At 36.3% G+C, this 26,450-nt stretch overlaps 1 protein-coding gene across 5 annotated transcripts in view; it reads left to right on the forward strand.

Moving 5' to 3' along the window:
* Positions 1–7,557: 7,557 nt before the first annotated feature.
* LOC113050905 (phospholipid phosphatase-related protein type 5-like) overlaps positions 7,558–26,450 on the forward strand; it is a 38,479-nt gene continuing 19,586 nt past the window's right edge. For 2 of the 5 annotated variants that reach the window (XM_026214349.1, XM_026214352.1), the window contains exons 1-3: positions 7,558–7,765; positions 14,834–14,948; positions 23,813–24,001. In XM_026214349.1, the coding sequence (XP_026070134.1) occupies positions 14,871–14,948; positions 23,813–24,001 (267 nt within the window). In that variant the 5' untranslated portion in view covers positions 7,558–7,765; positions 14,834–14,870. Of the gene's footprint in view, positions 7,766–14,833; positions 14,949–23,176; positions 24,002–26,450 lie in introns of those variants that run through there. The other 3 variants (XM_026214350.1, XM_026214351.1, XM_026214353.1) reach the window with 2 other exon arrangements.

A 26,450-nucleotide genomic window follows, 5' to 3' on the forward strand; every position in this document is an offset into this window, starting at 1 on the left:
GTCTCAGTGGCTTCTGGAATGACGGTGGTCTCAGTGGCTTCTGGAATGACGTTGGTCTCAGTGGCTTCTGGAGTGACGTTGGTCTCAGTGGCTTCTGGAGTGACGTTGGTCTCAGTGGCTTCTGGAGTGACGTTGGTCTCAGTGGCTTCTGGAATGACGGTGGTCTCAGTGGCTTCTGGAATGACGGTGGTCTCAGTGGCTTCTGGAATGACGTTGGTCTCAGTGGCTTCTGGAATGACGGTGGTCTCAGTGGCTTCTGGAATGACGGTGGTCTCAGTGGCTTCTGGAATGACGTTGGTCTCAGTGGCTTCTGGAATGACGTTGGTCTCAGTGGCTTCTGGAATGACGTTGGTCTCAGTGGCTTCTGGAGTGACGTTGGTCTCAGTGGCTTCTGGAGTGACGTTGGTCTCAGTGGCTTCTGGAGTGACGTTGGTCTCAGTGGCTTCTGGAGTGACGTTGGTCTCAGTGGCTTCTGGAATGACGTTGGTCTCAGTGGCTTCTGGAGTGACGTTGGTCTCAGTGGCTTCTGGAGTGACGTTGGTCTCAGTGGCTTCTGGAGTGACGTTGGTCTCAGTGGCTTCTGGAGTGACGTTGGTCTCAGTGGCTTCTGGAGTGACGTTGGTCTCAGTGGCAGTGGCTTTGGGAGGGTGAGTAGTTTCTGTGCTACTTGTGGCCTTCTTCTGTCTTTGAAAATGAACTTGCAGACAAGACAAACATCACACACAAGAAAAATTAAACAGTTTGCCTCAATCTCAGTGCCACTTTATTCCATATAGCCTATGAATAATTATGGAAACACAAGGAAGAGGACCTGCGGGTGAGTGATGATAACAGGCTACTATTTACAGTAATTTATTTCTACATTACAGGTGTTGTTATGATTTAAATGTAAAATTAATTATCTACAGTCTATATCAACAAATATAGTCATCGAGTTCCCAGTCAAGGTAATGCTGTCTCTTAATGTCTGATCAGAACATTCAAGATTTTCTGCCTACTTTTTATCTAGCTTGTTGACTTGGCTTAACTGCTAAAGAAAACAATTGGGTGATCACATGCTGATTCATCCTATTATGGCTGAAAGTAATGCTCATGCATCAATAGAAAAATAAAGAAAATGATACTTGTGGGTTCACATTCCTTTGTGTTCCTTAGGATTACCAGTATTTTCAGATTAATCCAGAGCTTCTTTTTGTAAAAAAAAAAAGACTTACTCTTTAGCACAGCTTCATACATAACTTTAACCCTCTGAAGCAAATCAGGATCCAAAATATAGTCCCCTCCTAGGATGACATCGGCCACCAAACTTCCTTTGCATTTCTTACCCAAAAGTAGTATTGGGAAAAAATCGAGGGCAGCAAGTTTGTCAAGCTGAAATAAAAACATTATTAAATAAAAAACAAAACATGCACCGGATACAATAATTTAATTTAAATATTAATTTCATGACAATTTTAATGGTTTAATGGTCATATTAAATGTACAACTCATATCAAGGGATTCATTACTATACAACATGTTTCACCAGCCATGTTTCCATCTAAATTTGGGGAAAAAACGTCCTCAATTTAGCAGAAACATTTTACGGTCGCTTGAGGTGATTTTTGTCTTTTTCGAAAAAGAATTAATGTGCTGAATGGAACATGGTAACAGCTTTGTACAAGTTCTGACATGAAGAACAGTTAAGTCACATCACTGATCAGCTGTTTACGCAGTCAAAACATTACTAAGTGGGGGAAAAGAAACTAACCAGGAAACCCTCAGTAGCAGCGAGCAAAGAGCCCAGCACTAAATCCTCATCCGACATGCGGCGTGGGAAATGTGGTGTATGGGAAACCGCTTGGGCGGTGTTGCTTGAGACCCTGAGTCTTTCTGATCATGGCTCAGCCTCTGGAAGGTGTGAGGATGGTAATGGCCCCCATAGTGCCGAGGTCCCATCTAAGGGGTGATCCCCTCGTGGGATCTTAATTAATTCCCTCCAACCCAGTTGATAGAAATACACCTGATTGATATTTTATACTTTTTTGAAACATTTCATAAGTTCGCTTGACAATTACATGGAAACATGGCAACTGACTGTTAAACTTTACTGTGTTAATTGACTTAACTTCATAAATTCCTATTAGAATCCTGAACTTTGACCTAACCTTACCAACACATGGCTGCTATTGAGAACAACTGTCCTGTTGTTGTTTTTCTTGACCGACTCCTTCCATTCATTTTTTTTATTTTGAAAGTTGCATCTCTTTGCTGCAACTTTTGCTTTGTATGGCTGCAGTTGTTTGCAATGTGGGCAAGCTTTGTATGCAACACTTATTAGGGTATTGCACCCTGGGCACATTTTCGTTGAACTTCCTGGCATCTCTAAAATAAAGTAAAAAATTACATTAAAACCTTAATAAAACTTGTTTTTGTAACATGATATCCAGGAACAAGAGGCACAATTGTAACGTTAGAATTCTTTAAAACTATGTTGTTACTATAAAGGGGGTTAGTACTACTGGCTAACCTAGCCACTTGCCAATGCCAACTGTCACGTGTCACCTATTAGGCGGGACGTCCGCATATTAGGCCTAATTTATTTGGCCCATACACGATGTCCCTTGTCCGTTTATTGTCTGCTACTCTGATCTAACCAGTGACTAATAAAACAGCAACAGCAGCAACCACATGTAAAGTCATGCTTTTCCTCCTGTATGACTGTTAAAAAGCGCGTGTATTTGTCTGGGGTTTCTCATTCCAGATTTATGCAGTAACGTTAGGCCAAGTTATATTATTATTACTGACACATCATGAGTGTAATGACAAAGAAATCCATCAATTATAACATTTAAGCAAAACGTGATCATTACTTATTATGAACCTCGTAACTTACCTGGACAGAGCGCAATGAGAAATGAAATCACTAAAGAAATCACCCAATCGCTAAGGGGACTGGCTACGTCTCCATAGCAACTGATGCTTAGCATCACGGGTAATGCTGGCGTCCACTAATTAATTAAATTAAATTAATTAAATTTATTTTAATTAAATTACTATCCAAAACGAATCCCCGTTCTCATAATCGAAGGAGAAACAATTAAAACTGATCGTCACTGTCGATATGGCTAATGGGTTCTGCATATTACTGTTAGATTTAACACACCAAACCGATAGAAAAACGGTAACATTATTTCTCAAAAAATAAACAGCAACTTCTGTTAATTAGCGGGTAGAATATATTTACTATATTTACTATATTTTGACTGGAATTAATTACTGACGATGAGAAGCCTACAGAATATAAATCAATAAAAAAAGGACAAAAAAAAAACTCTGTACGTTTTTTTTCTTATTTGTTGAGGAGTCATTTATTTTTCTGTATTTTATATATATATATATATATATATATATATATATATATATATATATATATATATATATATATATATATATATATATATGTGTGTGTATGTATGTATGTATGTATGTATGTATGTATGTATGTATGTATGTATGTATGTATGTATGTATGTATGTATGTATGTATGTATGTATGTATGTATGTATGTATGTATGTATGTATGTATATATATATATATATATATATATATATATATATATATATATATATATATAGCACTGTGCTGTGCAGGTAAACCTCACTTGAGATCGGGGAGTGAGGTTTTACCTGCACAGCACTACTCAGTGGCCTCCGTTACACACACACACGCACACACACACGCACGCACACACACACACACACACACACACACACACACACACATATATATATATATATATAAAACAACAACAGTAATAATAATAATAATAATTATTATTATTATTATTATTATTTATTATTGTTGTTGTTTTTGTTTTATTTTTATTTTTATTTTTGGTTAATTCAATGCAGTCCTGTTTCTTCTTTGTAAAAGAAAAAAAAAATGTCACTCTTTAGCGATCCCAGTGGACGTTTGTGTTTCAAAACTGTGGCAATACGTACCAGGTGGTACATATTTGTGGCGCTGCAAAAAAGTGTGCAGAGGTACGTATTTCCCATGAGACCAGGTTGGTTATTTTAATGGTAATGTTATGTTATTTATGGAAGACAGCTGTCATCCGAAAGCTGTCATGATCTGCTCTGTGTCTAGACAAGGAAAATCAGCCTCTCCTGAGGTCTTTTAGGTTCAGTTTAGGTTCAGTTTTTATTTTTCATTCTCTTCAAGAAATTATTGCTTTTATTCAATGATGTTAAATTGATAAAAAGTGATTGTAAAGACTTATATTGTTAGAAAATATTACTATTTTGAATAAATGCTGTTCTTTTAAACGTTTTATTCAATAAAGAATACTGAAAAAATTATCACAATTTCCAAAAAAAACATGATCAGCACAACGGTTTCAAACATTGATAAAAAAAATCAGCATATCAATGTTAAAGCACCTTAATGATGGATCTGTTTATTTATTCATTTTAAAAACATGCCGCTTTTCACTTCATAAGACATTAATTGATGGAAATTGTGTGGATTATTTGTGGATTATTGTGATGGTTTTTATCAGCTGTTTGGACTCTCATTCTAACGGCACCCATTCACTGCAGAGGAACCACTGGTCAGTGATGGATGGTCTGAGGGTGTGTAAATGTTAAGCAAATTTTTATTTTTGGGTGAACAATTCCTTTAAAAAGCCCAGATTTTCAATTAGATTTAGACTGTACTGTACTGAATGTTTAATATTCTTGTCTTGTCTGTTGCCATGCCTGTTTTATCCTTGTTTGTTCCGTTTTTAAAAATGTATAAATTATCCATGGCTGTCCAAAATTCCTCAGCCATCTCCTTAAGATTGACTTGGCCACTGTCCACATGACATAAATCAGGGCGACCTACTTTGAATCTCTGCTGCAATGCTCTGGAGGATCCCTATTGAGAGCCCTAGATAGGGTGAAACCTGTGATGTATGTGTAAGAATTGTGCCACTTCTACAGCATGGCAAGAGTTTCAGGCACCTGGCATCGATTCAGTTCTCAGTGTTTATCATCTGATAAAGATTGAATGGAAGGAGGGAAATGACAACACAAAACAGTCAAAGTTGTATGAGAAAAAAGGGTCTACTTTCAAATCCACTGGCTGGAAACAGGCCTACAAGGAAAAAATGGTTGTAGAACATGAAGCACTTTTACACTACACATGTTTTTTTAATGTTTTATCAACAGTGGGCTGTTTAATTGCTAAAATCCATGAATTAGTTTGCGTTTTTAAACATATTTCCTCTGAATAGGCTTTTTCAAAACTTGGTGAAGACCTAAAATAATCCAATCAATAGGAAGTGTTTTTGCATAAAAACACATGAATCTGACTATTTTCTTAATCAGATTCAAAAATACCTTGCATATGCATATGATTACAAATGTCTTACAAACTGGTCAGTGGTGGCGACTGAATATTTTAAAAAATAATAATCAAAAACTCTCTTAACATGTCAGCTTTTTATTAGATACATCATTAAGGCAAAACAACGATTATACTCCAATTACATTATTTCTTTGGCTCTGAACACAGCCCCTGAGCACTGCACATGTACTGAGCTTTTTTTGGGGGGGGGGGGGTTATACAATGCACATGTAAATGAAATGAATCAGACTTCAGAGTTTATGTTTCAGATAAACTTTAAAAAGATTGGAGTGGATTTATTCGTATTGACGAAAATTACTGCATGTAAACATATGGGGCCCATTGTTTCATTGTATGGACAAAAACAGTTCTTCAAAATATCTTCCTAAAGTATGTGTCCAGCAGAAGAAAGAAAGACATGAATGTTTGGAACAATTTGTATAATGAGTAAATGATGACAGACTTTTAAATTTTGGCTTATGATGCAACTCACTAGGTTTTAGACATTATGTTTGTTGTAACAGTGCTTTTATGTATTTCACTTTTACATTAAGTTGTCATAGCACATAGATTCTATCTAAAGTAACGTACAACACCTTAATTGCTGTGATGTCCTAGAGCTTCCTACAGTTAAGTATCTTGCTCAAGTATGTCAGTGATGATAAGGCTCCTTGCTGTGACCCTCTATGGTCATGTCTGTCTGTGGATGTTTTCTGAATAGCTCAAAGATTACCTTTGACCTGTTATTAACACAAAGCTAGACATAAATGGTACCAAAACAAGGGCAGTCATTTAAATTAGTTTTACCTATAACATAACAAATAAGACTCGATTTGAGATGGACAAAAAATAATAAAATTGATGTATATTGTATTAAAAAACCTTCTATCTCAGATAAATATACCGAGAGAATTATAAACAAGTCACTTGTAGATGCTGTTTCTCACCAGCTTGATACAGCAACATTGGTTCAATCTTGAGTTAGGGGCTGAACTTCCTGTTTGTCCAACTAATGGCTACTGGGGGAAAGTTCAGGAAACCAGTTCGAAAACAGTTATTTGTAAGTTCCTTTGTTGTTACAAGTGGCACAGGAATTGCACACCTCTTTCAATGATTTTAATCTGACTGACCAAATTTTTTTTGTCTTTGTACGGTTTAGGTAGTCAGTTAGCCATCTTATTATTTGGCTGAGATTTTACATCGGTAGTTCAGATTTAAATGAATTTGCTTTACACATTCTATTCATGCATTTTTAAAGAATTGCTTTGCTTTGTTTAGCTCGGTTACTGCTGACCCAAAACATTGTAATTTTCGCATAGATCGTCCAAGGAATCCGTCGATGTTAAAGAGTTTAAGGGAACGTCTCTCTCGTGAGGCATTGTGCCTGAGTTTCCATGGGAACTGCAAATCTACCTCCCGCCCTACATGTAGACCTTGTGATATTTTTTAACGATGCCATGAGGCAGAACTAGCTCACTAAAAGCAGTGGGTTGATCATTTATTCACAGCCTTTCTGTTTTATATTTTTTTTTTTATCCAGCTACTGAATACACCCACAGCACATGCAAATGCATAAATATAAATATCATACATAAAACTGTATGTATGTCAAAGATCGTATTTTCTATAAGTTCTATAGACTGTGAGGGTCTAAAAATCAATAAATAGTCATAAAGATATGGTTGATTAATTTGTTAATGTTCATATTAACTATCGTAATTAGCAACTTTGAAATACTATACTTTAATGAGTTATTTTTACCTGATCTGACCATTAAACATATTTTTGTAGTGTAAGCCAGATAATTTATATCTTAACACCTGAAGAACTGTTATTTTCACCAGGTTATACAATTTTCTTTTTACCTGCACACCAAAAGCATTGCAAATAAGTTCATGATTGTTTTTAATTTTTATTCATTTATTTATATTTTTTATATTTTGTGAAAATTACAGCCATAAAATGTTTCGTCTTCCTTTCAGTTTGTCCCAGCATCCTCTGTTTGCTTTTTCCTCCTGCTGTTTTTTGCAATCTATAATTCCCTCTCAGACCTTTATATTCTATAATAGACTCTTAATGAATTAGCTTGATCTTTGCTCTTGAAAGCTGGGATATCAGTCCAGCTTATTCACATTACATCTCTTACTGTGGAGAGGGGTGGCGCTGATGCCACTGGCAATGTGTGTGTGCGGAGAGAGAGTGAGACGAGGAGAGAAAAGAGGGAGAGAGAAGTGTGGCAGTATGCCACTGGTGAAGAGACAGCAGAGAGCTGAGTTAAGCAGGTGCTGCTGTTTCATTCACACACTTCCAAAAGCACTTGTCTTCACGTTCAGCCGTTCAATGGCTGTATTATAGCACCTTTACTTCCATCACTGCTACAACCATTAGAGGTAAGCATCTCTCTCTCACACACACTTTCACTCTCGCTGATGTGTTTGTAATGGTGAATGTGGGCTGTGGGCAGGCATTTGGGCGGCTCAATAAGCCGGCTGTAATGGATTCAATGCTTTTGAATGTGAAGGCAACAGAGGCGGTACTAGATCAAGGCTGTTGCAGGGAGAAACTGTGCTCAGGTCTGACCCACATCAGGGAGTCGTAGTGCGGTGGCACTGTGTGTCGCACAGAAAGACTTTGTCTTTTTCTCTGAACAAAAGTGACAGTGATGTAAATCTAAACTTTTGCAACTGGAGTGCATGGTGTGCTTTTTTGTATTAGTTTGTTTGATAGTGTAAGCATGCATGCTTAATAATAAAGGTCCTTGATGGCATCTATGGTTTCATGAAGAACCTTTGACATCCATGTAAACTTTTCATTCCACAAAAGATTCTTCATAGTAGAAAAGGCTCTTTAGATTATTAAAATGTTCTTCACAATAAGAGGAGAATTTTTTTTATTTTATGAATTGTTGACTGAATGTTTATTTCTGGAACCTAAAATGGTTCTTCAATGGCATTGCTGTGAAAACCTTTATTTTTAAAACAAAGTAAAGGCAAAGTAAATATATGTTTACAGCTACAATTGTTTTTTAGGGCTTTTTTTTTTTTTACTTTTTGTGTCAAGACCTGCAGTATGCAATGATGAAGACTGCCTATTAGTACTGCATACTGTGTGCAGCTCAGAGTGTGTGTGTGTGTGTGTGTGTGTGTGTGTGTGTGTGTGTGTGTGTGTGTGTGTGTGTGTGTGTGTGTATAAACCTGAAGCCCTAGAATGTTTCATTCAGTAAATTTGAGTGTCAGCCGACACACCCACGTCCCGCCCACAGTCTGTTTGCTGACCGTCTGATCCACGTTGCTGTTAAAACTGCAAGCACAATCCAAAAATTGTCCTTCAGCGTAGCCTATCAGGTGTAAAGAATCAACTGAAATCTACATTAACACAAACTCTTTCTAAACTTTCAAAATTGTAATTGTTTAAAAACTTAAAGAACTCACACTTTTTAAACTGTTACCATGTAGCTCAAACAACGAAGCATGTTGCCAGCAATGCCAAGGTCATGGGTTCAAATCCCAGGGAAAGCAAGGACTGATAAAATCCTGAATATGATGAATTTGTGCTTTATAAACATTTCTTATGATTATCAATGTATAATGAAGAATTGTACATTTTTTAATTATTCGAAGGCCATGATCTGCGATGCCAGTTACATTTTGTTAAAATTGTAATTCAGCTTTCCCAGCAGTCAAGTGGCCTTTTCCTGTCTTTGGAGGTGGTTCTTGGTCAGAATAAGCTACAATCAGTGTGGACTAGACTTAATACTGCAAGTCAAAAGCCATACCCGAGATCATGTGGATTAAGTAATTAAATCAGAGTGTGCGGATGTGTCTTGGCTGTCATACAGAGGATAAAACAGACAGTCAGCAGCTGGTACTGAAGATTTCTGCACTGCGAGCGACACATAGAGACCCACATGCCCTCTTTTCTGTGTCTACACAGAGAGCATGAAACATCTGAGCACTGTCATAACATTCATCTTCAGATCAACACTCAACTTCAGATCATACTGGTTGTACAAGGGCCATTTTTCCTGTCTTTGAAATCGCTGCTGTTGTTTGAAATGCAACAGAGCTGAAAGATAGCAGCAAATCACTTGAAAGTGATATGATAAGCATGTACTTCTGGTGAAGACCGTTATGGCATTTGGTTTACAAATATCTTCAAAAAAATATCTTACAAATATTTTCACACAGTAGGAGGGACAATATTAGGCTGTATTACACTTGGAATTATTCACCAAGGGTTCACTTTTTATCCCTGTTTTAAATAATCTAATCTTGTTCCTTGTTTAACACTGAAGCCCGGTTTAGAATTTTTTGAAGCATGGAGACACTGACATGAATGAATTTCATGCTGTTGTTGACCAGACATAAATCGTATGAATCCTAAGTCCATTTCCATCACTGAATAAAATATAAAACAAGGTAATTACTTTTTATCTCACAATTCTACCTTTTATATTTGATTTAGATATCAACTTACAAAAAAGTAAGAACTGTGAGATACAGACTTGCAATTCAGAATATTTTTCCCTGTCAGAATTGCATGATATTAAATTGCAATTACAAATTACACTGAACAAAATTATAAACGCAACACTTTTGTTCTGGTCCCCATTTTTTATGAGCTGAACTTAAAGATCTAAGACCTTTTTCTACTGTATGTACACAAAATAACTATTTCTGTCAAATATTGTTTACAAATCTGTGTTAGTGAGCACTTCTCCTTTGCCAAAATAATCGATCCACCTCACAGATGCTGACTGAAGGAATGTCCACCAGAGCTGTTGCCCATGAATTGAATGTTATTTTCTCTACTATGAGCAGTCTCCAAAGGCGTTTCAGAGAATCTGCAGTACATCCGATCCAACCAACCTCACAACCTCAGATCACGTGTAATCACACCAACCCAGGACCTCCACATCCAGCATCTTCACCTCCGAGATCATTTGAGACCAGCCACCTGGACAGCTGCTGCAACAATCAGTTTTCATAACCAAAGAATTTCTGCACAAACTGTCAGAAACCATCTCAGGGGAGCTCATCCGCATGCTAATCATCCTCATCGGGGTCTCGACTTGACTGCAGTTTGTCGTTGTTACCGACTTGAGTGGGCAAATGCTCACATCCGATGGTGTCTGGCACTTTGTAGAGGAGTTCTCTTCACAGATGAATCACAGTTTTCACTGTACAGGGCAGATGGCATCGTGTGTGTGAGCGGTTTGCTGATATCAATGTGGATGTGGATCAAGTGGCTCATGGTGGCATCGGGTTTATGGTATGGGCAGGTGTATATTATGGACAACGAACAAAGGAGCATTTTTTTGATGGCATTTTGAATGCACAGAGATACTGTGATGAGATCCTGAGGCCCATTGTTGTGCCATTCATCCACGACCATCACCTCATGTTGCAGCATGATAATGCACAGCCCCATGCTGCAAGGATCTGTACACAATTCCTGGAAGCTGAAAACATCCCAGTTCTTGCATGGCCAGCAGCATACTCACCAGACATGTCACCCATTGAGCATGATTGGGATGCTCTTGATCGGCGTAACAACAGTGTGTTACAGTTCCTGCCAATATCTAGCAACTTCAGATACTGACTGGTTTTTGGACCCCCATTCGCCCCCGCCCCCGGACCCACCAATACACTAAAACTGCACATTTTAGAGTGGCCTTTTATTGTGGCCAGCCTAAGGCACACCTGTGCAATAATCATGCTGTCTATATGCCACACCTGTGAGGTGGATGGAATATTTCGGCAAAGGAGAAGTGCTCACTAACACAGATTTAGGCAGATTTGTGAACTCTGAGTTGTGATTAATAAAGTCCAATTGAGATGTTTCTGTCATGCAATTCTGTCTTTGTAACTTGCAAAAAGTCGCAAATACCTTTTTTATTTTTATACAGTAGTGGAAACAGCCTTCCATTTAAATCTGCTCTGGTTGTCTTTTAAATCATATTACCAAAAACAAAAAGACAAAAATTAAACACAGAAGGAAAATAAGTTTTTTTCATTGCTGATCGATATTTAACTGCTTTCCTCAGATGCTAAATAGTGTGTGAAAGTTTCTTAGGTTGTACAAAGTGCATGAATATTTATTAAGGCTATTTATGATTGGTTGTCTGTTGATAAACTACTTGTAGTTACAAGCACTGTTTTTTTTACACATTGTATAATTGTGGCACTGCAATTTTGGGTCAGGACTGCATGCTAACTTTTTCTGGGTTTTGCATGTTTTTTTTTTGTTGTTGTTGTCTGTTTGTTTTTTACAAATACATGAAATATTTCTTTATCCAACATTTTTTCTCAAAAAAGAAAAATAAATGGATGCCTCAGGATTTACTGTAAAACGCTATTTTTAGTGACTGACAGAATGTTTCTTTTATTGTTTATTTGATTCAGTTGTATTGGTGTAAATGGCATAAAAGTATACAGTACAAACAAATTCAATCATTTTGGCTAACTTCCTTATCCAAAATCCAGTCCTCCAAAGACATGCTAGCCAATCCGATGTCAGCAAACCCTAGGTTTTTTGTGGATTAGCATAATTCAGTTAGCCTCTACTGGTAGATACATCTTAACTACACCCACCATTATGAGAACAAATGGCATCTTCCACCATTGGCATCCATTCAAAAGTAACCATGCATTCTGACAAGTAAATCATGTTTTATCAGTGCCCTATTTTTGAAGTGCTCTTAAAAGCATGAAATGGGATTATATTTATCTGCTGCCTTTCACATCACAGTTTAGGACAGTCACTAGTGCGGGATTTGGGACGTGTGCATTCTTGTGCTTCCATCAAGCAATCAATGGCAGAGAATTAGATATTCTTTAAATCTAGTTAATAGTGTCTTGCTAAAGTACCTGAGTTCTAGTGGCCAGAGCCTAAATAAGCTTTCAAGATACAATGTGAGCTAAAGACTCTTGCCTCGCTGTCCTTCCTGTCCCTTGTGCTCTTCTTGTTTCTAATGTGCTCCTTAGCAGTGTCCTGAATTTGTCTTTCCTTCTCTCAGTTGCTAAGAGTGTATGTTTTAAAGATCTCAGAGGATAGACATATCAGGGTGCCTTAGACTTCCCTTTGAAGATGGATTTCTTAAGAACGTACACACCTGTGCTCATTTTTCCTGTGCTGTGTGTTCACTGTAAATGCAGCGCCCCACTTTTCAGTGAGAGTTTCTGATGCATGTCAGTGGTTTGTCAGTGCATTGTTTATTGTAAAAACAGCGTTCCCAAGCGCTCATACAAAAAACTGAGATTTTGATGGTTCACTTTCAAGAGTTTCAACAGTATAAAGTCATTACACCTACTCAACCAAATCAAGCTTTTAGGAATAAAGGATTATCCAGACGCAGCTGGTCCTCAGGACAAAACTATAATGTGTAAGTGCCACTGTCACTTCAGCAGTTACTCAGTGCAAGGCTTCAAACTGAATTTTAGACATGAGAACATGGCAGAAGTGTTTGAAGTTGTTGTTTGATTTAGCCCAGTTATGATTAGCCCAGCAAAAACAGATTGTTCCCTATTAGACTGCACTATAAAAATTAACAAAGTTTAACCTGTTAAAGTAATGTACTGTAAATGCTATGGTAAAAACCTGTTAATGGTACTGGTTCACAGTAAGTTCCCTTACTATATATCCTACAGTACGGTAGAAAAAAAGCATTATGCGTACAATGTAATTTTACAGGAATTTTTGAAAGTGTCATGTGTGAGACATTTGTCCTTTTTCAGCTCAAACCTCAGCATTTTTAGACGATGAATTTGAATGGGTCTGTGTAGATGGTGACAGCTACAAGATGTTTGTGGTTTTGTGTTTGCTGCTGGGCCTGAGGAACACAACGCTAAAGGCAGAAATGAAACCTCATGTTTTATTCATCTGTCTTTATTCATCCCTCTCCCCCTCATTATGCAACAATAGTGGAGAAAACATAAAAGTGATCGTGATCATTACAGAGGCTCAGAAGAGAGCTAAGATTTAATATTGTTGGTCTCTTTACTAATGTATTCTTATTTGCTGGGGGCCTTATGTATGTGAGTGTGTGCTTGTGACCTATACTTCAAATGAGAGAATTCTGAAGTGCTGAAGTAAGATTTCTAATCTCAAATTTCAGCCCCTCATCCTAAAACTCATCTTCTGTTCAGCACAGTGGGAATTTGGTTTTATTTTTCTGCGAGTCCTTTTTAAATGAAACGACCGTGTAGTCACTGTGTTGATGATGTTCTTGATGCTGCACTGCTAGACAGGATTTCAATGTGAAGATACAGAGCTGGTGATGGAAAAATTATTGTCAATGCATAATAGTTTTATGGATAATCTCATGACATGGTGACATTGCTTATGGAATAGCTGCAATAATATGTCAGTTTATTTTGCTGTTGTGCAACAAATACACGCATCTGGATCCCTACCAACCTCCAATATTGGAGAGTGCTTTAATAAAGTACAATAATCTGATTACTTTTTCTCTCAGTAAAAATGTCATCTTTATTTTTGCCAGTAATTCCACATATTACTACGAGGATAAATATTTATGTGTAAACCATTTGAAACTTGGTTGCATCTGTTATAATTTTAGTTGACGTTTAAAAAATGTGCATGCCACCTGTGAGCTGACAGCGCACAGTTTTGTTCTTTTACACTATTTGTTGTAGCTTTTATCACACTAAAAAATTTGAAGGTTAGGGTTTTAGCTTAAAATATCTATAGTGGATTAATATGCCCCTGGGGGATATTAACTATAAACCTTTAACCTTTGTGGTTTGTAATGAATGCTTTTGTTTTATTCCAATGCTGCAGGGGTTACACACTGTATTTTTGAGAGCCAAAACATGGAAACAAGTTGGCATTTTAGCACTTCTGGTTCCTTCATCCATCGTCTGTGGTTAACACAAGCTTGATCTTTATACATTTTCTTATACGACACAAGATACATCACTACCTGCTTGTGATTTATTTAAAAGCTTTTACATGTCTTTTTACAAGCTTTTACAAGGGACTAAATGAAACTACAGAGGTTGTCTGGGACATTAAACTGGGAAACTCATCTATACTCACTAGTTTCACAGCCTCAATGTGTTTATAATCAAGCTCTCGAGAGGGTTTTTACAGTATGTAATGACTGAAAGAGTTCTCAGAATGCAAACATGTTATATATTTATTCTTAAATATTTATAAAAGTTGTGTTGATTAAGACAATTATGAAAAAATATGCAATAATCATAAACTTTTGTTGGTCACAGAGATTATTTTCTGCAATAATCCAAATGCCAGTGGAAAAATCATTTTATCAAGGGTGATGTGAACTTACCAGTTGGCCTACAAAATATGTAATCAGTTCAATGCTCTAGATGATAATATGCATTAAATCTAAAATGTTGTCCACAAGAACAATCCAATTGAGTGAGCGAGATGATCTCATTGAAATGACTGTTTCATGCCTGTGTTTTTTCTAGGTCTCTGACTGATATAGGCCTACTGAAGACAGAAGAGATGGACAGGAGGAGGATTGTGGGGAGAGAAGGAGTTAAGACCAGCAAATATATAGTGCCATGCTTCCTGTTTGTAGAGGTGAGGTGTTGACTTCTCAGTTCACCCTAGGCTTCCATATTCACATTTTTTGTCATGAACATTATGTCATGCCTTTTTGAATGAAACTAAAAGGAATTTAAGATTTTAAAGTCTTCAAAGGGTTAGTACATCCTCTTGGGTCAACTTGTTCCACGTTTCATTTGAGATTTGATCTTGTCTTTGTAGCTCATGAAATAGCATAGTAACTCACCAAGTTGGTTGTGTCTGTCAATTCACCATGGGACTACTTTAAGAAAGATTATTTAATGAATAGTTCAATTCTACAGTAAGTAACTCCGTGAAGGTTTGTTTAAATTGTCGCTTTGTATTCCATGGAAACAATGAACAGAATACAGGTTTGGAATGACATCTGGATGTGCAGATGAGTAAATAATGTCAGAATTTCTTTAGTTTGTGGTGCAGCATTGTATGATGATACTGATTCAGAAAACACGTTTTAAAAGTGTTCAACATTATTAAGTAAGAAAGAGGAGAGGTGTTTTTTTTCTAACACTCTACCTGGGACATGCACTTCCAATTTCAAAAATCCATGGAGCAGAAATACATTCAACTGTACCTGAAACTCTGCTCCCCTGAAACATTCGAGTCACACAGTGCACCTGACTGTGACGCATAACTCACTTAATATTAGCAGGAACGGTACAGTCATCTTTTGAACTCAGACAACACTATACTGTCAGGCTGCCGGAAGTCATTGACCTCTTTACTCATCTGTGATGTTTTCTTCCCACATCCTTGTTGGCTTCTACGTAGGTCTTAGAGGCAAATACCTTCAAAAGCGCTCTTAATTAATCCTGCTAATGAGCAGCGTTAGCATACACAGCGTCTGATTGCTTCAGTCGCTTTAGGCCCAGTGCAGAGGCAAAGATTCCAGACAAACACGCTTGCATCAGCCTTACATAGAAATTTGATGGGACTTAAAAATTCATAGGCTTTCCAGAGTAACCAAACGTACATATTTACATTGCCAAAATACACATTTCATGTTCAGTTGTTTTCAACTGGTTTTGCTTCATTAGATATCAAGCAATGACCCAACAAAGATCCAAAGTTGTTAGTTTATTAAATAAAAATAAAAAACATAAAATTGCATATTCCATGCAATGAAAATTAGTGGGGTCCACTGTTATTTTTGGACATTCATGATAACTCCTTTTATGTTAGAGAAGAAAGAATGTCATACTAGTTTGGAACATCATACTCAGAATTACAGAATTATTTTTACCCAGTAAAATGCAAAATTATTACTACGATGTAGACTGAATGAGTAAATTGACCTTTGTTGGATTTCAGTCGTTTCTGGCTCTAAACTTTAACCCAGTTTATCCCTGCTGCAATTGAACATGAAACGAGTATTTATTTTAATCTTGTGTAGTGTAGTTTTGGTTTTCAGGACATACCTGTGATCCATTTTAGGCTAATAACACACTCTTTTAGAACCACTGTCCTAAAGATGGATCTGAGGAAAATTTGAAATATTGTAAATTACCGTAAACTCAACAGCTGCCATTTCGCAGATGCTGTTCATCCAGCTTTTAACCTAGAATGCATAATGCGTGGTGATATAACTCCCAGACAGAGTTTGAGATTGGAGCTCTTGAAGCCTGAGCATCAGCCAGCACGTCCCCAGACCACCCACAGTCCGCGCACAGACCATCTGCAAACTTCACACTAAATAAAAAAAAAACATTTGAACATTTCTAATCTGATTGGCTGCTCTACAGTTTCCACAGAGGAGCAAGATTTTGTTTACAGGTGACCAGACTTCTACAGATAGTATATACTTCTGAGAAGTTTGTTGTTGAATTTTTCTTATGCCATCTTAAAAAAAAAAAATTGTATCACCCAGCTAACAGGGAACATTCTCAGAAAAATTCTGAGCAAAAATTCTTCCAGTTAATAAAATATAAATTTAAGTTATCTGTTCTTTAATAATGTTCTCAAAATGTTTTTCTTTTAAAAAGCATTAGATGGGTGTTTCTTAAATATTATTACTTGTTTTAGAATATTCCAGGAAGATTTAAAAGTGTGAAATAGCATTTACATAATGGAAACATTAGCAAAGCATTCTTGGAACATATTTTTGAAAACTGGGCAGCTTATTTTAAGTTTTTACGTTTTGTTATCATATATATTTTTATATATTTCCGATTACCTTGGCAACCTCTGAATCCACAAAAGGACAAAAGCTGTTTTAATAACTTCTATTATTTCTGCAGTATGTGGTGAGTATGTTGAGCACAGTTGTTTAATTACTGCTCTCATATCTATTTTGACTCATTATTTGATAAGAAATTAAAACAAAACTTAAAACTTTGTTTGAAGATTTTTTATTTTAATGCGTTGAGAAAACCAGACACCACTCATTTAGAACATGAGGAGGTTATTTGATAATAATGTATAATAATGTTTCATGGAATGCCTGCTTTGTCACAGTGTGTACTAAGTAGTAAGCTAGTATTCCAAGCACACCAGCCCTGTACAAACTCCTCAGTGTCTCCAGCATGCTTTCATGTAGTAAAATAGCGCTCTCTGCTGGATTCCAGCAAGCCCTTGTGGCGCAGTGTCCCCTGTTCTACATCTCATTATCTGTTGCATTTGGTAAAATTGTCTCAGGCGTTTTTCTTTCCCCTTTCCTTGATGCAGTTCCAGCTCGGTTTCATTTCGTGCTTCGTCTCATCACTGTGGGACATATGTTATCTGCCCATTCAAAGTTAGAGTATCTCTAAGCACAGATGAGCTCTATCAATGAACACTTGCTGTGGCAGGATTTGTCTCCAAAATAAGGACACTGAAACATGACAGATTCTGAGCTGATTGGCTTCTTCAAGAGTTCATTTACTTTCCATTTAGAAACTGACTTCACTATTGTCATACCTGTTTAACTGGATTATATATGTATAGAATCCTTATCATACTGACCTTAATCAAAGTGCTAATGCTATTCTAATGCAAGGTCTGGGACGTTACTGCAGGGTTGGTTGTTTGATCTCAGACTATATTTGTGAAAAAAAAGGCAAAATGATGAATCAAAAATAATGACTTGTATATATGACTTGCATGAAAATTATTATTTCAGTAGTGTTGCAATGTAAGAATCATACAATATGTAAAAATATAAAAATACTTCAAATGCATCTGTCATGTTTTTCTTTTTACCTGTAAAAGTTGTAAACCACCGTTATTGATGTACTATTATAGTTTTTGTTCATATTTTTACTTTAATATATATATTAGTTTTAATTGGGTTTCATGTAGTTTACTTGTAGTTAACAATGATAACCCCGGTTTGTATAACGTGCAATACATTGTTAAACTAAAAATGTGTAGAAACAAATTTCATTTAGAAATTTCTTGTATTTCTAGCATTTTAACCTACTCTTTGTTTCATTTACAACTTAAAAAATGTTTTACAGTGTCATATTTACACTGCCAGAGCATTGATTATTTTATAATCGATTGAGTGCAGTGGAGACATTGATTCTCTAAATCTTGAATCTTCCAGTTGGGATTTGAACCTGCAACCTTTGAAATATCTGCCCAGCTGCTCACCTCATGAACTGCCACCACCCAGCGTTCTTATAATCTGTTATACATGTTTAGATAGGGTTCAGTTTTTGAAGTCCCTGCTTATGTCCCCCAGAGGAGATAACTCATTCCCGTGTCAGTGTTCAGCGTGTGTGTTGCTGGAGATTAGATAAGAGACTAATTTTGAACTTCCACAGAACAGCAGAAGTGGGAGGAACACATGGAAGTGTTTGCCAAGAGGAAAGATCATTATTTTTATCACAGTTTGTCTTAGTTATTTTCAGGCCAATCACGAAAGCAAGTCAAAAGCAAATTAGAGGACGAATGCAAGGTGTTGCATGAAAAATATAATGGTAAAATATGTAACCTAAAGAAAATATACATTAGGAAAATGTATCCAAGTAGGGAAACAGAAGTGCTCAGTAGAAACCAATAAAATTCACATACAATGTAAAAGAATAATATGTTATTGGAAAAACCTAAATATGTGACATCAAAGAATGTCTATCTATAAATAATAAATTAGGCTCTCTGGGGGAAAAAACGAGATCTGGTAGAATTTGAGGAGTTAGTACACAAAAAATAACTCTGAAAAGATTCTTCTGCTCTTTTTTTCTTCTATTTTGTTGTCCTAAAATAAGTCTTCTGTTTTCTACTTTTTGTAATAGTAAAACATACACTAATGTGTTCTCTTGCATGCAAAAATACATGGGCAATCGTGCAGTTATTTCACTGAATAATTGGTAGACGTGCATCTATGAATTCTCAAATCAGCATTAATTAGGTAACTTGCTGAAGCAAACAACTATAAAACCATTCAAAAGAGTTCCCTTCAAAGTTTTCTCTTTTGAGGTTTACTGACCCAGTTTGTTATTCATCTCAAAAGAGTTATTTTAACCACGTATGGGCATCATTGAACATCCTACAGCTTCACTGAGCCAGTTTTATTATCCCACACCTTCTCTCTGTCCCTTTATTTATTTTTTTCATCTATAGAAAAATAGATCAACAAGTTGTAAAACCCAAATGTCATGCAGCCTACACTACAAACAGAGTCCTTTCTGCACTCAGTACAGCAGTGTCATTTCCCCAGGTGCAACAGAGTATTGCATTGCTTAGTTATTGTAAAAAGCCTAATGCATGCTAAACAAAAGATGTATCTCTTTCTCAGCTAGTGACTCCTTGGGGTTTTTGGAACGGGAGGAATAAGTGTAATAGGAATGATCCACTTCTGTACAAAGTTTTTCTATTTGTACTTCTATAAAGCACATAACTTTTTGCATAGCATTCCCACCATCTGTTCACCACAGTTTTGCATGTGGCACTAAAGCATTTTTTCCATCACTCTGCATAAAAGCATTAAGCATAAATCCCTTTGTGTTGGGGATGTGTTGATATGTACACACACAGTATATAACTCTATAATATAATGTATGATTCAGCAAATTGCAAAGTAGCTTATGCAATAAGACAACCATCGTGGTTTTTTGTTTTCTGTCAACTGACTAAAGAAAGCCTCTTGGATGAAATATAAATACTGTAATCAATATATCTGTGGCAGGTAGGTCTGATTTTTTTTTTTTTTTTTTTTTTTTTTAATTTTGTGGACTGATTTAAAATACAGTATTGTGACCAGCAGAGGGCATATTATCCCACTGGGTGGGAAGTTCCCTGGCAATTTTTTATTTAGGTGAGACAAACTGTAACTCACAATTAGTGGTTAGAAAATGGTAGCAAGATCACCCTGCTGAAAACAGACAAACTAAAAAGTTAAATTCTGCATGAGATTTGCTGGTTTTAAGTGGCTTAAGGTTGATCTTCTGGCCAGCCTGGTGAAGCTGAAGCTGGTTTGGCTAATCTGTCAGCTGGTCCACAAACCAGCTTGGTCTAGCTGGGAGACTGGTTGAAGCTGTTTTTTCCTCTCTTCTGTGCAAAAGAGCTAACAGCAATAGCTAAAGTTCACCAAAGACATGTCCTTTCTCTCTGTCACCATCTTGTCCGTTTTTGACAGAGTGGCAGAGTTAGCATGATGGCTACATTTTTATTTGCTGGCACAGCAGTTGAAAAATCATCAAGACTGAAAAGCTGACTAAGCAATCGACTCGCTCTGTGAAATTGATTTGTGCCCATCTGTCCTGCTGTTTATGTGAATGTGTGACCTTTCTTCTCCAACATTGCTAAACAAGAGCACATGCCTTCTGTTCGCAATTAGCACATCTATTAAAAATGAGTTAATGAACTAAATTTCGTCACTCCTGTCAGGTCTTTGTGCAATGCACCCCCCCCCCCCCCTTTAATATCAGGCCTTGTCATTGAATGAATGCACAGTATACAAAGTCACATCTGCTTTCAATGCCTTTCATACGTGTAATTGATTTTCTCTTACTTGTCCTGGTCATAATTTTGCATAAAACTATTTTGAACTTTAAAAGCGTAATAATAGAACATATGGGACATGATGTAAAATAATTCAGCACACAGAGTTTAGGATGTTCTTGTGCTCACCAAGGCTGTTTTTATTAATGCAATAAAATATAATTATAATTTTAAAATAACTATTTTACAATGTTAATTATTCGTGTGATGAACGAATCTGAATTTTTAGCATCATTACTTCAGGCTTTAGTTTAACATGATCCTTCAGAAATCCTTCAGATATGCTGATTTGTTAATCTTATTTTTATCAATGTTGAAAGTTATGCTGCTTAACCTTTTCTTGACTCTTTAATGTATAGAAAGTTCAAAAGAACAGCATTTATTAGAATTTTCGTAAATTTATTATAGTAAATTTAACCTTCACTTTAATCTGTCTTTAAACAAGGCATGATAAATAAATAAATAAATAAATAAAATAAAAAAAAAATATATATATATATATATATATATATATATATATATATATATATATATATATATATATATATATATATATATATATATATAATGTATGAATGTGGAAGGATTCAAATGGGGTTTGTCTTATATTAGCCGGCAAAAGGATCTTCAGATAAACTGGTACATGAAAATCAGCCATCAGGATTTGTTTCAAGTAATGAGTTCCTTACCAGAAAGGATTTGAATTACAAAAATATGAATTTCATTTGTAAATAAATAAAAATTATTAGGCTTTTCTCCAGATCGATTCTCCATGGTTGGCCAGGATTGTGAGTCGGCTCGTAACAAACAAGTTTGTGTGTCTCATTACAAGGAGGAGATACTTTATGAGTCTTCTTCACCCACAGTATTGTTTTTGTTTAAAAGGAAATCGATGTAATAATTGGCACTTTAATGAACTAAATCATACTATTGAATGATAACAGTATAATATTAGTCAGATCCGTTTCTAGTTTGGTGTTGATGAAAGGCCATTGATGTGGCTTTTGAGTTACCAATGACAAAAAAACGGTTAGGAAGCACTGTGAGGGGTTACAAAGCAGACTAGAGCTGGAGGCAGAACTCTGTTGATTGCTTTTAGATTTATAAGAGCAGAAAACTCATGTTCATGAGATAGGAGCTAGAAATAACATGAAAGCACGCACAGCAGGAGGAGTCAGCAGAAAATATCTTACTGGAGTAGAGCAAAAATGAAGTAATAAGTAGGCAACAGTTTATACAAGAGCATCTTGGATTTTCAGAATTGTTTATCAGGAACTCAAGCACTGATGAATTTGGCAATGATCACCACTGCCAATGATCCCAACAAGACCGAGATGAGACTAGGTTTCTTTAGGCTCTGACATTTTTTATTTGTAAACGTAGACATTTTGAGATCTAAAATGTTCCTGAGTCTCTGCTGGAAGGTTTTCAAAGGTTTATGTCAAGGAGTTAATCACCACAGAGGGATGCATTACCCCGGAGTGCTCAATAACTATTAGTTTTACAATTCTCAGGTCTCAAACTATTAGGTTTTTGGAGTTCAGTGTTATGGGGGATGATGATCAATGCAGAAAATGTCTAAGTAACAGGTTTAGCAGGTACATGTATTCGCAGCACACCACATTATTCACAGTCAATAACAATACTTTGTCAAATTTGATCACTGTGTTGATTTCCACAACACTGAACTATTGAGCTTCACGAAGCTGATACGTGTAAACAAAATAATGATAAAGACTAACTTACCAGTGTTAGAAAATAATCATAATCATAATATAATGTTATTTTTAAAAGGGAATAAATATTACAACACAACAGGGTATAAAGGAATAAAGGAATAAAGACAAATTCACTGTTTTCTTACCACTAGAAAAACAATGAAACCATGGCATTGTGATTTCAATAAAAGTTATCTTATTTTTATTTATTTTTTTTAACCCAGTGTAATTTTAATGTATGGAGACATATGCAAATATGCTTTTTTTAAAGAATTATTAGATTAGAATCAATTAGAAAAAAACAACTCAAATTTATGGGAAAAATGAGTTGGTCTAATGTAAACCAGCTGTTAGTTCCAAACCATAAGTCGAGCCACAGTTTAGGCTAAATATGTTACCCTGTTTCCCATTCTGCCATTGCATTTTTAATTCATGTTGGTTTTGTTTATTGCTTGAAAATACAAATTGGTAACTTAAACAAAAACATTCTGTATGTACAGAATATATTGTTTAGGGTTGTCAGTCAGCATTTTCTGAAGATTCTTAAAGCATATCATTTCACTGTCCATTTCAGTTTCAGGCCCTTTTTATACCCTATTCTGTGAAAGTGTCATTCCATCAATTTTTGTAATAAATAGCATGCTATTTATCTTTGCTGCCTGAAAATCTAAAAGAACTGCATGTTATATTTGTAGCGATGTACCCATTTCCTCTCCCGCTGTGAGCACAGATGCACACGCCTCCCCTTCCTCCCTCTCTCTCTCTCTCTCTCTCTCTCTCTCTCCCTCGCTCCCAGGGTTTCTGTCTCTCATCCTTCCAGTCCTCCTCTCTCTCTCTCTCTCACACTCTTGTGCTCTACTACATTGCCATCTCTTTTTCTCCTCCCCTATTTTCTTCTCTACCTTGATCATTCTCATTTGCTTGTTTTCTTTTCCTTAAAATGCCTGTCTTTCTTTATTTGTGTCTTCCATGCCTCTCTTTTTTTATTTCTATAGATAGGCACAGCTGAAGAGATTCTAGCAGTTCTCTCAGCATCCTTCCATGCAGCCTTCACTCATTCACGCCACCAGATCTTCTGTCACTTCTCTCACGGGGGAGAATTGTTTATTCCCTCACTCAGCCTCAGATTCCGACTGCAGCTCGTGTTTTATTCCAGAACGCCACCATCCACATATTAGAACGGATTTTTTATTCTAAACTGGAATCATGTTCTATTTCCAGCTGGTGATCATGGCAGGAACGGTTCTCCTGGCATACTACTTTGAGTATACGGACACATTCCCGGTGCACGTTCAAGGATTCTTCTGCTTCGATAAAGCCTTCTCCAAGCCGTATCCAGGACCTGAAGATGACAGCAAAGCTCCTCCGGTGCTGGTGTATTCGCTGGTCACCGCCATCCCCACCGTCACCGTAAGAGTTCTACTGCCATTCATAAACTCACACTCCTCTGAGGTGCCACACGTGTGTGTGCGTCATTGTTTGGGTGTGTAAGATCACTAATGAGTGTAAATGTGTGCTACGTGTTTTATGCATATGATATTTTACAAGCTCATTCAACTCATTTGTTAACAACCTGGATAAAAGACTTTTGATTTCCTCCTACCTAAAGAGAAATGAAAAATACACACAATGCGACTTTTACGTACGGTCTACATACAACATAGCTATAAAATGTGAAAAGCTGATTTTGATTTATTGAAATCTCTTTGAATTGCGGACTTGCTCTTTAATCCCTTTGCATTCTAGGGGAAATAATTGTGATATTCGAGATAATTATAATTTACTATGAGGTAAACGAGAATGTAAATATATATATTTCAGTATATATCAATATGCATTGAGTGGATCATTTCAATGGGAATCCATGTGATTGGCAGTTTCATGTTATAGTGAAAGATTTCTGCATGCTGATTGGTCAAACAAATGAACATTTTATAAAAACCGGAAAGCTGCTTGGTTTGAAAATGTGCTGTGTGTACAGTTCATGATGCATCACTACACTTTACCGTGGACTGTTGACCTTTTTGCCAAAAATGTCACTAATTTGACCTTACCTTAAGGGTTTAATTTAATTGAATTAAAATACAGTAAAACTGTAATATTGTGTAATATTATAACTATTTAATAATAGTTTTCTATTCTAATATACTTTAAAAATTAATTTATTGATGGAATGGCAAACGCTTAATTATTATCATTGTTGAAAACTGTTGTGCTGCTTAATATTTTAATGGAAACAGTGATGCATGTGTTTTAGGATTCTAATAGAAAGCTTAAAAAACAATTTATTTGAAATATATTTGTACTTTCACTTTTAATCCATTTAAAGCAAATACATTTAATAATTTCTTAAAACGAAAAAAAATCTTACTGACCTCAAACTTTTGAATGGTAGTGTAGCTAGAAGCGTTCGTGTCCTTGTGTAGGGCATGTTTTGGGCCTGCTCTGTCTCTTGTTTGGATGTCAGGGTTGGGACTTCATGTCATTATTATTTAGGTCAGTCCCAGTATAAGTGATATTAACAAGGTCAGATGTCCACAGTGTGATGCAGTGCAGTGAATCAAAGCTAGATGAGGTCAACTCAAGAGTCTTGATTCAGCTAGCCAGAAAAACATATTAAAAATAAAAATAAATAAATAAAAAGATTTCCCAGCGGTATCAAATGATTAATTATCAGAGGGAGGGTGAATTAATGTCTGTCTCACCCAGCATCACAGAAACAGATGGTGAGATACCACAGATTCAAACATAAGAGGCTTTCTTCACTTTTGAGTATTTTTACACATGCTGCACACACACACACACACACACAACACACACACCCACACCCACACATTTCTCATCTGTGCAAATGAGAGCAGAAGGTGGAAAAAGCTCGGCATCTTGTCTTCTTTCACATAGAGATGACAGCAGTGTGCACAAGGACACCTGAGGCTCCCTGTGTGCGCTGAGAGGCACCTGAGCTTTCATTTGGGCAAAGCTGTGTGTGTTTTTTTTTTTTTTTTTTTTTGTCATGTCTATCTAGTCTGTGTGTCTGAATGTGAAAGTATTTTTTGTGATATATATTTTACTTTGTTAATTTTGTGATGTGAGCCTGTATTTTATTTTTATTATATTGTTATATTTTATTTTTGTTGTATTTTATTGTATTTCATGTAACACAATGAAGTAGAGAATGTGATGTAGGGCTCTGTGTGAGTATAAAGAAGGGTGAATTATGAATTGTCCAGGTCATCTTATGTTATTGCAGATTTGTGTGGACAGGGATCATTTTGAAGATGATTGTAAAATAATTTATAAAAATAATATAAAAGCATTCATTTTCATTTTTTTAAAGAAGAAGTTTGGAGTACAATGAATTGTATATGTCAAAAGATCAAAGAAAACCTGACTTGAAAGACTTGATTTTTATTCTGATTTTGAATTGAAATATGATCTGGACATTTCTTCTCTTTCATTCATAGATGAACATATCTCTGTTGGAACACATGTTTGAGAGCATGCTCTCTTTGTGTGTAACTGCCTTTTCTCTTTGTCTTGAGGATAGTGAGCGTTTGCATCTGTGCCCCTGTGTGCGTGCGTGTGTGTGTGTGTGTGTGCACGTGTGTGAATATGTGGGTTCTTGGAGTGTGTGTGGGCGGTTAGAGGTTTCTTGCTTTTGCTGAGAGTAGAATCTGGAAACGGTGATAGCAAAAAGGAAAAACTCTCCCGTCAGTTCTAGCACCTTAAATAAGACAGTTTTTCCTGCTATAAACGTAATTATTATTTAAGCTTAATTACTGAGACATGATGCTTCCCCACATCTGAAGATGTCAAGTGGCTCTCTAATTCACAGCAGTCACAGACATTTGTGTTCCCT

This window comes from Carassius auratus, chromosome 31 (assembly GCF_003368295.1).
Source record: "Carassius auratus strain Wakin chromosome 31, ASM336829v1, whole genome shotgun sequence".
Taxonomy (NCBI): domain Eukaryota; kingdom Metazoa; phylum Chordata; class Actinopteri; order Cypriniformes; family Cyprinidae; genus Carassius; species Carassius auratus.